Source organism: Lynx rufus, unplaced genomic scaffold (assembly GCF_022079265.1).
Source record: "Lynx rufus isolate CCGP_SWC_20201006 ecotype Redwood Valley unplaced genomic scaffold, mLynRuf1.p SCAF_15, whole genome shotgun sequence".
Lineage (NCBI taxonomy): Eukaryota > Metazoa > Chordata > Mammalia > Carnivora > Felidae > Lynx > Lynx rufus.
In genome coordinates this window covers 38,516,920-38,531,396 of record NW_025814829.1, presented here as the reverse complement: position 1 = coordinate 38,531,396, position 14,477 = coordinate 38,516,920, and the positions used below count along the sequence as shown (strand labels likewise).

General features: G+C 39.8%; 1 protein-coding gene across 1 annotated transcript in view; it reads left to right on the top strand.

Annotated features, from left to right (window-relative positions):
- Window positions 1–3,579: 3,579 nt before the first annotated feature.
- The window catches only part of SHCBP1L (SHC binding and spindle associated 1 like), a 36,522-nt gene continuing 25,624 nt past the window's right edge, over window positions 3,580–14,477 (top strand). The window contains exons 1-2 of the mRNA XM_047076879.1: window positions 3,580–3,999; window positions 5,441–5,590. Coding sequence (XP_046932835.1) covers window positions 3,580–3,999; window positions 5,441–5,590 — 570 coding nt within the window. The remainder of the gene's footprint in view (window positions 4,000–5,440; window positions 5,591–14,477) is intronic.

Below are 14,477 nucleotides of genomic sequence, written 5' to 3'. Positions count from 1 at the left end.
CCGTCCCCTGAATTCATGTTGATCATCACCAGGAGGAAAGGAAGGTGAATCCACCAGGTCTCTAATGTCTCTCCAGTACATCTCCCCAGTCCCAGAGCTGGTTTTATTACACTCCAGGCCCTACTACATCTCTGTACTTCTATCAAGTAGATCTGTTCTACTGACGCCAAGTCCCTACTCTAGATAATAATGAAACATCAAGGGAACTCTGAACCTGGGTGGATCTCTGAGATGTCAGTGAGTCTTATCTATTTTTGTTTTGCCTACGGCCAGCTGTTATTATTATTTATCAGTGCTTTGTTCTTTCCCACTGAGAGCAAAAAAGAAAAAAAGATCTCAAAGGGTTACTGTTCAGGGACTGAAAGATTATAAGAATTTATAAGCCTACTTTCTGCTTCATAGTGACCTAGGAAGAGAAGAAAGTTTGATAAGAAACATTTTTCTGATAGACAATAATGAGTTCTGATTTTAAAATAAGCTTTTGTAATTTATCTTTTTAAGTTTGTTTTGAGAGAGAGCCAGTGAGCAAGCATGTGCATGCAAACATGTGAGTTGGGGAGGGGCAGAGAGAAAGAGAGACAGAGAATCCCAAGAAGGCTCCACACTGTCAGTGCTGAGCCTGAGGCTGGGCTCCAACATGACCTGAGCTCAAATCAAGAGTGGGACGCTTAACCAACTGAGCCACCCAGACGCCCCAAAGCTTTTGTAACTTAGATCATTTGTATATTGGAGACAGCCTGTGGATTTAACCTAGAGCTCCCACACACAGCCCAACACAAAGACAGTTAACAGCCTGTGAATATTCACATTAATCTGTAGAATTTAATCCACATGCTATGTAAGTCCCACAGCGGACGTAAAGATGAGTAGAACCTGATCCTGAGTGGGTATCAAGGAAGTAACATCTTAGGGGAGGAGAAAACATATACACATTTCAACTCAGATGTTAGAAAAAATATTTCTTATACTCCTGTAGTAGGACACTTCTTAAAACTTTTACTAGTTATGTGCAAGGACTGTGCTAAGTACCGGGGATAAAAAATATCTGTCCCTGTACACGAAGTGTTTTCAGTGTGTCTAATATTGCAGAAAGTACTCTGAGAGGCACAGAGGAGAAAAATGCTAGTTCTGAAGAGAGATATGTATTGGAATTTGGCCTAGGAGAATTTTGACAGGTTGAGACAAGCAGGAAGGACATTTGAAGTGAAGCAAGATAGAACAATGGCTACAGGTCAGATCCTTGGAAACAAGAGATAAAGAAAGATGTCCAGGACCTTAGATTTCTCAAGTTCAATTTTGCCATAGCCAGGCACCCCCCTGCCATAGCCAGGTCTTTGTACGAAACAAGACCAGAGGTTCTGGCCATGAAACCCGGTGTGGACACTAGCCCACGTATGCAGGCACCACAGATTCTCTTGTACCTCTTAGTCCTGAGCCCACACACGCCTGGCAGCAGCCTGCCCTTTCCACCTGGGGCCCCGATCTAGAACCAACACTTCAGTGGGAAGGAAAAGCCAATTCAAGGAAAAGCCTCCAAAGAAAAAGAGGGGAAATGAGTTTTTACCCCCCAAGACAGAGAATAGAGCAGGCCTCATGTACCACCCAAAGCCCTGCTAGTTAGAAGCACTAATAAAATGTGAGAATTGTTTTAACTGCTGTAGGAAGGCAGATGCTGATTCAACCTTGATGGGGTGTGCCTCAGGCACTACCTCAGCAGCAAAACTCCACCACAAACTGTTACTCACCATTTTATTAGCAAGGAAAAGGCCTTAAAGGGGAGGAGAGGGGCACCTGGGTGGCTCAGTCGCTTAAGCGTCTGACTTTGGCTCAGGTCATGGTCTCACGGTTCATGAGCTCGAGCCCTGCTTTGGGCTCTGTGCTGACAGCTCAGAGCCTGGAGCCTGCTTCCGATTCTGTGTCTCCCTCTCTCTCTGCCCCTCCCCCTACTCGCACTCTGTCTCTCTCTCTCTCAAAAACAAACATTTAAAAAACAATTTTTAATAAAAAAAGATTATGAGGATAGGAATTCTGTCTTTTATTTCTATATCTTTGGCATCTATGCATTGCCTGGCACATAGTAGGTTTCTACAAATCTTTGCTTGTGGTGTGCGGTTTTTGTTTTTTGGGTTTTTTTGGTTTGTTTTTGTTTTTTGGGGGGTTTTGTTTTGGAAGTTTTTGAAGAAATGCTAGCATATCTAGTTTTTACTTGTGGTGAGTGAAATCTGTGGCTTGGTACAATTTTATTCCTTTTTTTTTTTTTTTTAATTTATTTTTGGGACAGAGAGAGACAGAGCATGAACGGGGGAGGGGCAGAGAGAGAAGGAGACACAGAATCGGAAACAGGCTCCAGGCTCTGAGCCATCAGCCCAGAGCCCGACGCGGGGCTCGAACTCACGGACCGTGAGATCGTGACCTGGCTGAAGTCGGACGCTTAACCGACTGCGCCACCCAGGCGCCCCAACTAGGTACAATTTTAAACAAAATCCAAGACGCCTGAGAAAAGGAATAAACTTAGAGTCAAAACATGACAAATGTTGTAATTACTCCCTGAACTACAGTAACATGAACACTAATATTTTCCTCAAAATAAACTCCAAACTTAACACAGTGTCCTTCCAGATAAGTGTGAAGGAAGGCAGGTGTTTTCCCAATGCTGTTCTTTGTGGGAGCTGTTGGCCCTAGCACAGTACTTCAGGGCTGGAGTGTAAACAGAAAGTATTCCAACTGGATCCATGTACTTTTAACAGTAATGTAACAGAAACCAGTGGCCTCTGTTCTTCTCCAAAATGCGTTATCTTGAGCAGACCTCTACTGTGAGGGCATTTGTAGTTTGCACACAGCAAAATTTCCAGCTGGAAATTTGAGTCTAGTTGAACGGTTACATAAAATACTCGTTTATGAGAATTTTGAGCAGCACAGCAGAGACATAAAAATAGACTAACCTATCCTTTGCGACAGAAAATGAGTGTCTTGTTCAAAATGTAAAGCAAGCTTTCTTTTGGGACCCGTGTGACTAGATAGGGTAAAATCTAGGTCTCTGGATTTGTCACTTGAGTGTCCTTTGGTTATGAGCACAGGTACTATGGTCTCCAGTGTAAAAAGTAAATTTCCTTTCTGGTTGTGTTTGCACAGACACGCGTGTGTGCCGTGGTAGGAGGTGTATTAGTTAGGTCCTGATGACCTGGGGGGGGGGTGACTCACAAGTACCCTGAAGACGTAGGAGGGCCCTGCGGGGAGAATTCTGTCACCGGGTCGTTCCACAGGAACGGCGACGCGGAGTAGGGGGAGCATTATGCGTGGGGGCGCCATCTAGCGGGGACGCCGCGACGAGTGCCTCACGCTCCACCTCGGCCCCGCCCCGCAGCACCCCGCGCGCCCCCCACCCCGCTCCCGCCCCGAGCCGCGCCCCCCCAGCCCCCACCCCCACCCGAACACCCCATCCTCACTCACCCCTGCCTGGCGCCGCTCGAGGTCCCTGCGCTCGTTGCGGGCTCCGCAGGTGCTGCCGGCCCATTGGCCAGCGGGCTCCGGGCGGGAAAAGCGGCCAACGGCCGCAGCCGGCCCTTGCGGTGTGGGGAGATGGCGTCGGGGGCCAGGGCTCCCGGGCCGGAGGACTCCGTCCGGACCGCCAGCCCCGACAGGCGAGGCGAGAAAGGGGTGTCCGCGCCCACCGGGGCGGTAGGGACCCTGAAGAGCGCCGCATCCCGGGTGCGGTCGGTGGTGGCGTCCCCGCGCCCGGTGAAGGGGAAGGCGGGCCGGGAGGCGGCCCGGAGGCGGCTGCAGCTCCTGCCGGCCTCTCACGCCCAGGGCCGGGCCGAGGGGGCCGAGGTGGGGGAGGAGGGGGCGGAGGTGGAGGAGGAGGAGCCCCTCCTGTCGGTGCCGGAGGAGGATGAAGAGGAGGCGTGGCCGTTGCCCCCAGTCTGCATGTTCCCCATGAGGGGGATGTGGCGCGACGAGAAGGTGGCGCTCTACTGCGACGAGGTGCTTCAGGGCTGTAAGGTGAGAGGCCGGCGCGAGGAAGCGGGGTCCTCCCCGCGGGGCACCGACAGAGCCTGCGGTTCCCAGAGTTCAGGTGACTCGGCGTCGGCGGGGCCTCCGCCTTCCCCGGGGCACCCGGCCAGGCCCCAGCGCGTTACCGTTAGGAGTTCCGTCCCAAAGGCCGTCATCGATTAGGGGGGCGGCGCGTTGGAGCGCTTCCCAGCTTTCTGGGAGCTTCCAACACCCGGAGATCGATAGGCCTCACCGGTGCCCAGGTTTACAGCTTACGTTTTCCCATTTGACGATTTGAGATACGATGACTTAGCCTTGACTTCCACCGGACAGTACTGAACGTGTCGACACTTTGTGGCTCCCGGACTGAACAGGTCTACGCTTCGCGGTTCCCAGACGTGAGTCTGTGATGTGGAATGATGTTTCGGATCCAAGATCCGTCGGTACCTGGCAACACTGACTAGAGCAAATATGATTCTAACCTATTTTGTTGTTGTTTTTTAAGTTATAGCAAGAGATTTTGTGTACAAAGATATTCATTGCACCGATAATAATCAGAATTGAAAAATAGAAACTTAATTTCCAACGGATGGGGCAGGTAAAGAACCTGTGGGGGCCGCGGGGCACCTGGATGGCTCAGTCGGTTAAGCATCCGACTTGGGCTCAGGTCATGATGTCCAAGTTCACGAGTTCGAGTCCCATGTCGGGCTCTGTCAGATTCTGTGTCTCCCTCTTTCTCTGTTCTGCCCCCACTTGCGCTCTGTCTCTCTCTCTCTCAAAAGTAAATAAACATTAAGAAAAATTTTAAACCAAAAAATAAAAACACCATTACGATAAAACTAGGACACTATTAATGGCCTAATTATATCCGATACTGAGGGTTGGAGAAGATGAAGTCTCTGAAAGGCAGTTGAAAAACGTTTATATATATAAATTATTGTGTCATTAATCAGAGGTGTAATGACTGAGTTTCATGGTAGTTGAGGTAGCTGAATTGAAATTTAAAAAATCAAATGGGCAGCATTTATTGAATGCTTAATATGCTTGTTTGTTTATAGAGTGGAGTGCTGTCTTAAATTTTTATGTATGAATATGTTTTAAATAGGTTATTATATCTCTAAAGTTCAAAAAATAATTGCTATTTTTAATATGATAATTACTATTTTTAAGGGTATAATTGCAGTTCTTCCTCCTCAGTGGATTAATAAAACAAATTACTTAAATATAAATAACAAGTAGATGTCTCAGCACTGAATGACTCTATTGAGTGAATAGATCTTTTTAAGGTTTTAATGTTAATGATATTTCCAGTAAACATAAATTCAGTTAAAATCTATGACTTTCCAGGTTTTTAAAGTTATTTAAGGGTATATTGGTCCCATATTTAAATAGAAATCAGTAAAAATATTTATACATATCCTACTACATATATATTTTTTTCTTTTGCTAGGCAGAAGATGCTGATGGGGCTATGAGTAAATATCTGTCAGAAAAATTAAAGTTGAAAGACAAATGGCTTGGAGTCTGGAAGACTAATCCTGAGTTATTCTTTGTGAAATATGAAGAAGCTTCTATCCCTTTTGTTGGTATACTGGTTGAGGTAAATAATTTTTACCTGATCTTTGTTCTTTTGAGTGAAATTATCAGTTCTTTTTATGATGAAAATATGACCTTACTAATTTGTTGCTTTGATACTTAAACAGAGATTGACAAAGATTGTGTCCATTTTAAGTTTCTAAGCAAATTAATAGCATAAAAAGAAGTTGGGGTGCCTGGGTGGCTCAGTTGGTTAAGCGTCCAACTTCAGCTCAGGTCATGACCTCACAGTTTGTATGTTCGAGCCCCGCATCGGGCTCTGTGCTGACAGCTCAGAGCCTGGAGCCTGTTTCAGATTCTATGTCTCCCTCTCTCTGCCCCTCCCCTGCTCACACTCTGTCTATCTTTCTAAAAAATAAATAAACATAAAAAAATTAAAATATAAATAAAAAGAAAGGGGGATATTAGCATCCATTTACCTGTGCACAGTTAATCATTAAATGGAATCTACTGTATCAGACAATATTTATTAGCTTAGTTTCAGTTGCTTAAATAACAAAAGTGAATTTCTTTTTTTTTTTTAATGTTTATTTATTTTGGGGAGAGAGAGTGCACAAGTGGGGAAGGGGCAGATAGAGGGAGACACAGAATCTGAAGCAGACTCCAGGCTCTGAGCTGTCAGCACAGAGCCTGACGTGGGGCTTGAACTCACGAACCGTGAGATCATGACCTGATCCCAAATCAGATGCTTAACTGACTGAGCCACCCAGGTGCCCCTCAAAAGTGGATTTCTTTAAAATTAGTAATTTAGGCTGTAACAGACTTGGGCCCCCTTTTCCCATCATTTCCCTTTAATCTTCATTTATCTGAATTATGAGGTTAATTAGATTAGGACAGAAATAGTGGATCAGAAAACTATTGGTAAAATTTGAAATTTCTTCCTATGAAAAGGTACCCTTTTAGTATAATGCATCAACTTCCAACACTTCATCTGGTAAGATTTTGCTTTTTTAAGTCTATTCTATAGGTTAAATATTGTGGCATATTTGATGTCATAAGTTTGATTCCCTTAGAGATTAATTATCCTTGTATAGACATTAATATCTATAATCACAAATGGTATCCTTGCCTCACATATTTCAAATCTGCTGTTTTGGTCACAAGAAAAATTTGTGTTTGAAATTCATTACTTTGCACACTACCTGAAAACAATTCAATTCTATGTTCTATGGAAAAGTAAGTTAGTGGTATTTTTACAGATAAAGAATGGCATATTTTCAATCATAGAGACTACAAAAAAAATAATAATAGAAACATGGGATTTATTTTTCAATAATGTTCTGTTTTTAGTGTTCTTTGAGGTTTGCTTATCTCCAGATTTTGTGTAGCTTTTCCCTGGAACTTTCATGACTTCTCTGACTTTTTCATGTGGATAAAATAAGAGGAGGTAGTACCATATCATTATCTTAAATATATATATATATATTGGTAGCATAAGTTTGGGATTTTTTTAGTCAAGTTATGTGGAAGCCTGATACACACATCACATTAAAGCAGGGCATTTCTGACTGAAATAAAGAGGATGGTATTCTAGCATATGGTTGGCTTGGCTTTTCTCACAACACTTCATGATAGACCCTCTACTCTATAAAACCTTTAAAGATCCTTAAAATTACCTAGAAATTCTATGAAGTTCTAAGGTTTTACATGCAATCCATTGATTATTTGCTGTCTTTCCCACTCCAAAAGTAGCAAGCAGGATCACAGATAGGTTGCTTTAGAATCTGCTAGGGGTTTGCCAAAGACCTTTAATCATTAGAAAGATAGGAAGAAAATGGGGAGAACACAGGGAAAAGCAGAATAGTATATTGGCAAATTCTAATTCTTTGAATAATGTGGCAGTGAAGCTAGCTCTTGGGACCTTTTTAAGGTAGTGCTGCACAATTCAGACGTTGTTTTGTCTGCCTTTGCTTCTTTAATCTTACTTGGATTGAAGTATCAACAGTGCTATATAATGCTCCTTGTTCTGAAGTCACAATAAATTATTCCTACGGACCTCATTCTCTGAGTCTTTTTCTTTAGATGCTCTATTAGTTTTCTATTGCTGCTGCAACAATTCACCATAAGTTTGGTAAGCAATACAAATTTATTATCTCACAATTCTATAGAAAAAAATCTAACATGGGCCCAGTAAGCTAAAATAAAGATGTAGGCAAGGCTGCGTTCCCTTCTGGAGGCTCTAGGGGAGAATCTGTTTCCTTGCCATTTCCAGCCTCTAGGAGCTGCCTGCATTCCATGACTTGTCTCCTTCATCCAACTTCAAAGTCTTTCTCAGACTGTATCTCTCTGGTTCTTTGCAGGTTGGAAAGGTGCATGTCTTTTAAGACTTGTGATTAGAATGGGCCTAACTTGGTAATTTAGGATAACTTTCCCATCACAATTCCTTAACCTTAATCACATCTGCAAAGTCCCTTTTACCATGTAAAGTAATATATTCACAGATTCCCAGGATAAAGGCATGGATATCTTTGAGGGCCATTATTCTGCCTGCTACAGATTCACACAATAACAAAGAAAAAATTTGGAAACATATGATTGGAAGGAAATCTGGCATATCTTCAATCTTGGTTACAAAGTGCTCCACAAATTAAGGAAACTGTTTTATAACCTTTGTAGAAAATAGTTTGCCAAGGGGCGTTTGGGTGGCTCAGTCGGTTAAGCGTCTGACGTCAGCTCAGGTCATGATCTCACAGTCTGTGAGTTCGAGTCCTGTGTCGGGCTCTGTGCTGACAGCTGGGAGCCTGGAGCCTATTTTGGATTCTGTGTCTCCCTCTCTCTCTGCCCCTCCCCTGCTCATGCTCTGTCTCTCTCTGTCTCAAAAATAAATAAAGACATTAAAAAAAGAAAAGAAAGAAAATAGTTTGCCAAAATATATTAAGAATTTTAAAATAGTTCACCCATTATATTTCAGTTACTTCAATAAAGCTAGAAAAAATAAAAATAAATAAATAGACCCCCCGTACAGAAAAATAAATAAAAATGAAAATGAAAAAGTTCATTTCTAGAAATTTATTCTACAGAAATCAGAAATGCAGAAAAAGATTTATATATTGAGGGATCAAAGTGATATTTATAAAATTAAAAATTGGGAATACCATAAAACTTTAATAATAGGATGCTGGTCAAATAAAGGATGATATAAGATAGGATATTATGTAGTTGTAAAACTTATATTAACAAAAAACTTTTAGTGATTTAGGAAAGTGCTCAATGTGTATGTAAGATAAAAGATTATAGAACTAGATATGCAGTGTGATCCAATTATGTAACTTATATAAGTATGTAGAATGAAGCTGGAAAAGGTTAATGGTGGTTGTTTACCTTTGTTGATAGGATTATGGTTGATTTTTAAACATCTGTATATAAAGTATGTATAGTCACTATCAGTAAGCTTAGAGAATCTTTAACATTTTTTTTAAGTTTTATTTATTCTGAGAGGGAGAGCGAGCAAGCAGGCAAGGAGCAGAGAGAGAGAGAGAGAGAGAGAGAGAGAGAATCCCAAGCAGGCTCTGCACTGTCAGCATGGAGCCCAATACAGGACCAAACTCACGAACCACAAGATCATGACCTGAATCGAAATTAAGAGTCAGATGCTTAACCAACTAAACCACTCAGGTGCCCCTAAAGTTTTTATTTAAGTTCCAGTTAGTTAACATACAGTGTAATATTAGTTTCAGGTATACAATATAGTGATTCAACATTTCCATACAACACCCAATGCTCATCACAAGTGCACTCCTTAATCCCCATCACCTATTTAACCCATCCCCCCACCAATCTCCCCTCTGGTCACCATCAATTTGTTCTCTAGTTAAGAGTCTGTTTCTTGGTTTGTCTCCCTCTCTTTTTTTCCCCCTTTGCTCATTTGTTTTGTTTCTTAAATTCCATAAATGAGTGGAATCATATGGTATTTGTCTTTCTCTGACTGACTTATTTCACTTAGCATAATACTCTCTAGCTTTATCCATGTCATTGCAAATGGCAAGATTTTTTTCTTTTTTATGAATAACAGGCCATTGTGTATATATACCACGCCTTCTTTATCCATTCATCAATTGATGGACACTGTTTCCATAATTTGGCTATTGTAGACAATGCTGCTATAAACCTTGGGGTGCATGTATCCCTTTGAATTAGTATTTTTGTATTTTTGGGTAAATATCTAGTAGTACAATTTCTGGATCATAGAGTTCATAGAGTAGTTCTATTTTTAACTTTTTGACGAAACTCCATACTGTTTTCCAGAGTGGCTGCTCCAGTTTGCTTTCCCACCAGCAGTGCAAGAGGGTTCCCCTTTCTCTGCATCTTTTACCAACACCTGTTGTTTTTTGTAGTGCTGATTTTAGCCATTCTGACAGGTGTGAGGGGATATCTTCTTGTAATTTTGATTTGTATTTCCCTGATTATCAGTGATGCTGAGCATCTTTTCATGTATCGATTGGCCATCTGAATGTCTTTTTTGGAGAAATGTTTGTTCATGTCTTCTGCCTATTTTTTAATTGGATTACTCAGTTTGGGGTGTTGGGTTTTGTAAGTTCTTTATATATTTTGGATACTAACCCTTTATTAGATATGTCATTTGCAATTATCTTCTATCATTCAGTATGTTGCCTTTTAGTTTTGTTGCTTGTTTCCTTCACTGTGCAGAAGCTTTTTATTTTGATGAAATCCCAATAGTTTATTTTTGCCTTTGTTTCCCTTGGCTTAGGAGACATATCTAGAAAGAAGTTGCTATGGCTGATGTTAAAGAGATTACTGCCTGTATTCTCCTCTAGGATTTTTATAGTTTTAGATCTCACATTTAGGTCTTTAATCCATTTTGAATTTATTTTGGTGTATGGTATAAGAAAGTGGTCCGGTTTCAATAATTACTTTGAATGTTAAAAAACTAAATTCTCCAATAAAAATACATAGGGTGACAAAATGGAATAAAAAGCAAGACCCATCCATCCGTATGCTGTCTACAAGAGACTCATTTCATACCTAAAGACACGTGCAGATAAAAGTGAAGGGACATAAATGCATTTATCATGCAACTGGAAGTGAAAATAAATCAGGTAGCAATACTTACATCAGACAAAATAGACTTTAAAATAAAGACTGCAGTGAGACAAAGGACACTACATAATCATAAAGGAAACAATCCACCAAGAAGATATAAGAATTATGAGTATTTATGCACTCAAAATGGGAGCATCCAAATACATTAAACAGCTAATAACAAAAATAAAGGAAGTAATTGATAGTAATATTATAATTAACACTCCACTTACATTAATGTATAGATTACCAGACAAAATCAAAAAAGAAACTGTAGCTTTGAATGATACATTGGACCAGGTGGATCTAACAGATATATTCAGAACATTCCAACCTAAAACTGTGGAATACACATTCTTTTCAAATGCACATGGAACATTATCCAGAATAGATCACACATGTTAGGCCACAAAACAAGTCTCAGAAATTCCGAACTCATACCATCTTTTCCCAACCACAATGCTGTGAAACTAGAAATCAACCACAAGAAAGAATCTAAAAAGACCACAAATACCTGAAGGTTAAATAACATGCTACTAAACAATGATGGGTTAGCCAAGAAATCAAAGAGGAAATAAAAAATTACATGGAGACAAATGAAATTGAAAACACCAGCATCCAAAATCTTTGGGATGAAGCAAAAGCTGTTCTAAGAAGTTTATAGCAATACAAGTCCACCTCAAGAAGCAAGAAAAATCTCAAACAACCTAATCTTACACCTAAATGAGCTAGACAAAGAACAAACAAAACCCTAAGCAAGTAGAATGCAGGAGTTGGTAAAGATTAGAGCAGAATAAATGAAACAGAAACTAAAAAAAAAAAAAAAAACAATAAAAGAGATCTATGAAACCAGGAGTTGGTTCTTGGAAAAGGTAAACAAAATTGATACACCTTCAGCCAGCTCATCAAAAGAGACAGAACTCAAAATCAGAAATAGAAAAGGAGAAATAACAACTAACACCACAAATACAAAAGATGCTAAGAATATTATGGAAAGTTATATGCCAAAAAATTGAACAACCTAGAAGAAGTAGATCAATTCCTAGAAATATATAACCTACCAAAGCTGAAGCAGGAAGAAACAGAAAATTTGAACAGAACAATTATCAGCAATGAAATTGAATTGGTAATCAAAAAAACTCCCAACAAACAAAAGTCCAAGACCAGACAGCTTCAAAGGTGAATTCCACTAAACATTTAAAGAGACAATACATATTCTGCTCAAACTATCCCCCCCCCCAAAAAAAAAGAAGAAGAAGAGGAAGGAAAGCTTTCAAATTCATTCTAGGAGGCCAGCATTACTCTGATACCAAAACCAGATACCAAAACAATACCAAAAAAAGGGGGGGGGGGGGCACCTGGGTGGCTCAGTCAGCTGTATCTGACTCTCAGTTTTGACTCAAGTCATGGTCTCACAATTTCATGAGTTCAAGCCCCACATCGGGCTCTATGCCAACAGTGCAGAGCCTACTTGTGATTCTCTCTCTCACCCTTTCTCTCTCTGCCCCTTCCCTGCTCATGCTGTCTGTCTCTCTCAAAATAAATAAATAAACTTTAAAAAAATTTAAAGAGAGAGAGAGCACTACAGGCCAATATCTCTGATGAACATAGATGCAAAAATCCTCACCAAATATTAGCAAACTGAGTCCAACAATACGTTAAAAATATTACCACAACCAAGTGGGATTCGTTCCTAGGATGTGTTATTGAGTATTCACAAATCAATTAATGTGGTACATAACATCAGTAAGACAAAGGATATCCAAATTCATGATAAAAACCCTCAACAAAGTAAGTTTAGAGGGAGCATACTTCAACACAATAAAAACTATATATGAAAAATCCAGAGCTAACATCATATTCACTGGTGAAAAACAGAGCTTTTTCCCCTAAGGTCAGGAACAAGACATGAATGTCCACTCTCACCACTTTTATTCAACATATTACTGGCAGTCCTAGCCACAGCAATCAGACAACAAAAAGAAATAACAAACATCCAGATTGGTAAGAAAGAAGTAAAACTTTCACTATTTTTGACTTGATACTATATATAGAAAATCCTGAAGACTCCACCAAAATACTAGAACTGATTGTTCAGCAAAGTTTCAGGATACAAAGTCAGTATACAGAAATGTGTTGCTTTTCTATACACTAATACTGAAGTAGCAGAGAAATTAAGAAAACAGTTTCATTTACAATTGCACCAAAAATAATAAAATACCCAGGAATAAACTTAACCAAGAAGGTGAAAGACCTGTACTCTGAAAACTAGAAAACAATGATGAAAGAAATTGAAGATGACACAAAAAGTGGAAAGATATTCCATGTTTATCGATTGGGAGAACAAATATTGTTAAAATGTCCACACTACCCAAAAGTAATCTACAGATTTAATGCAATCTCTATCAGAATACCAATAGCATTTTTCGCAGAACTAGAATAAGTCGTCCAAAAATTTGTACAGAACTATAAATTCAATTGGCTTTGGATAGCCAAAGAAATCTTGAAAAAGAAGAACAAAACTGTAGGTATCATAATCCAAGATTTCAAAATATACTTTATAAAGTGGTAGTAATCAAAACAGTATGGTATTGGCACAAAAACAGACACATAGATCAATGGAATATAATAGAAAACCCCAAAATAAACTATACGGTCAATTAATCTTTGACAAAGGAGGCAAGAATATGCAATGAGAAAAAGATTGTCTCTTCAACAAATTGTGCTAGGAAAACTGGACAGCAACATGCCAAAGGATGAAACTGGACCTCTTTTCACACCATACACAAAAATAAACTCAGAATGAATTAAAGACCTAAATGTTAGATCTGAAACCATAAAAATCCTAGAACAGAGCACAGGCAGTAATTTCTCTGACATCAGGCATAGTAACATTTTTCTAGATAGGTCTCTTGAGCCAAGGGAAACAATAGCAAAAATAAACTATTGGGACTTGACCAAAATAAAAAGCTTCTGTACAGTGAAAGAAACAAGCAAAAAAACTAAAAGATAACCTAATGAATGGGAGAAGATATTTGCAAATGACATTTCTGCTAAAGGGTTAGTATCTAAAATATATAAAGAACTTATAAAAGTCACCACTCAAAAAGCAAATAATGCAGTTATAAAATGGGCACAAGACATGAACAGACATTTCTCCAAAGAAGACATTCAGATGGCCAACAGACGTGAAAACATGAAAAGATATTCATCACTCATCATCAGAGATATACAATGAGATATTACCTCACACGTTTGAGAATGGCTAAAATCAGAAACAGGAAACAACAGTGTTGATGAAAATGTGGAGAAAGAGGAATCCTTTTGCACTGTTGGTGGGAATGCAAACTGAGCCATTGGAAGACAGTATGGAGGTTCCTCAAAAAACTAAAAATAGAAATAGTGATCCAGTATTCATATTACAGGGTATTTATTCAAAGAATACAAAAACGCTACTTCAAAAGGATAAATTCACCCCTGTGTTTATTGCAGAATTGTTCACAATAGCCAAATTATGTAAGCAGCTCAAGTGTGCAGTGACAGATAAGTGGATAAAGACAATGTGTGGGTGGGTGTGTGCGTAATAGAATATTATGAAGCCACAAAAAAAAAAAAATGAAATCTTGCCATTTGCAACAACATGGATGGATCTAGAGAGTATAATGCTAAGTGAAATAAGCCAGAGAAAAACAAATACTGTATGATTTCACTCCCGTGTGGAATTTAATAAAGAAAATAAGAGAAGGGCGCCTGGGTAGCTCAGTCAGTTAAGTGTCTGATTCTTGATTTCATCTCAGGTCATGATCTCATGGTTCATGAGATTGAGCCCCACGTCAGTCAGGCTTTGCGCT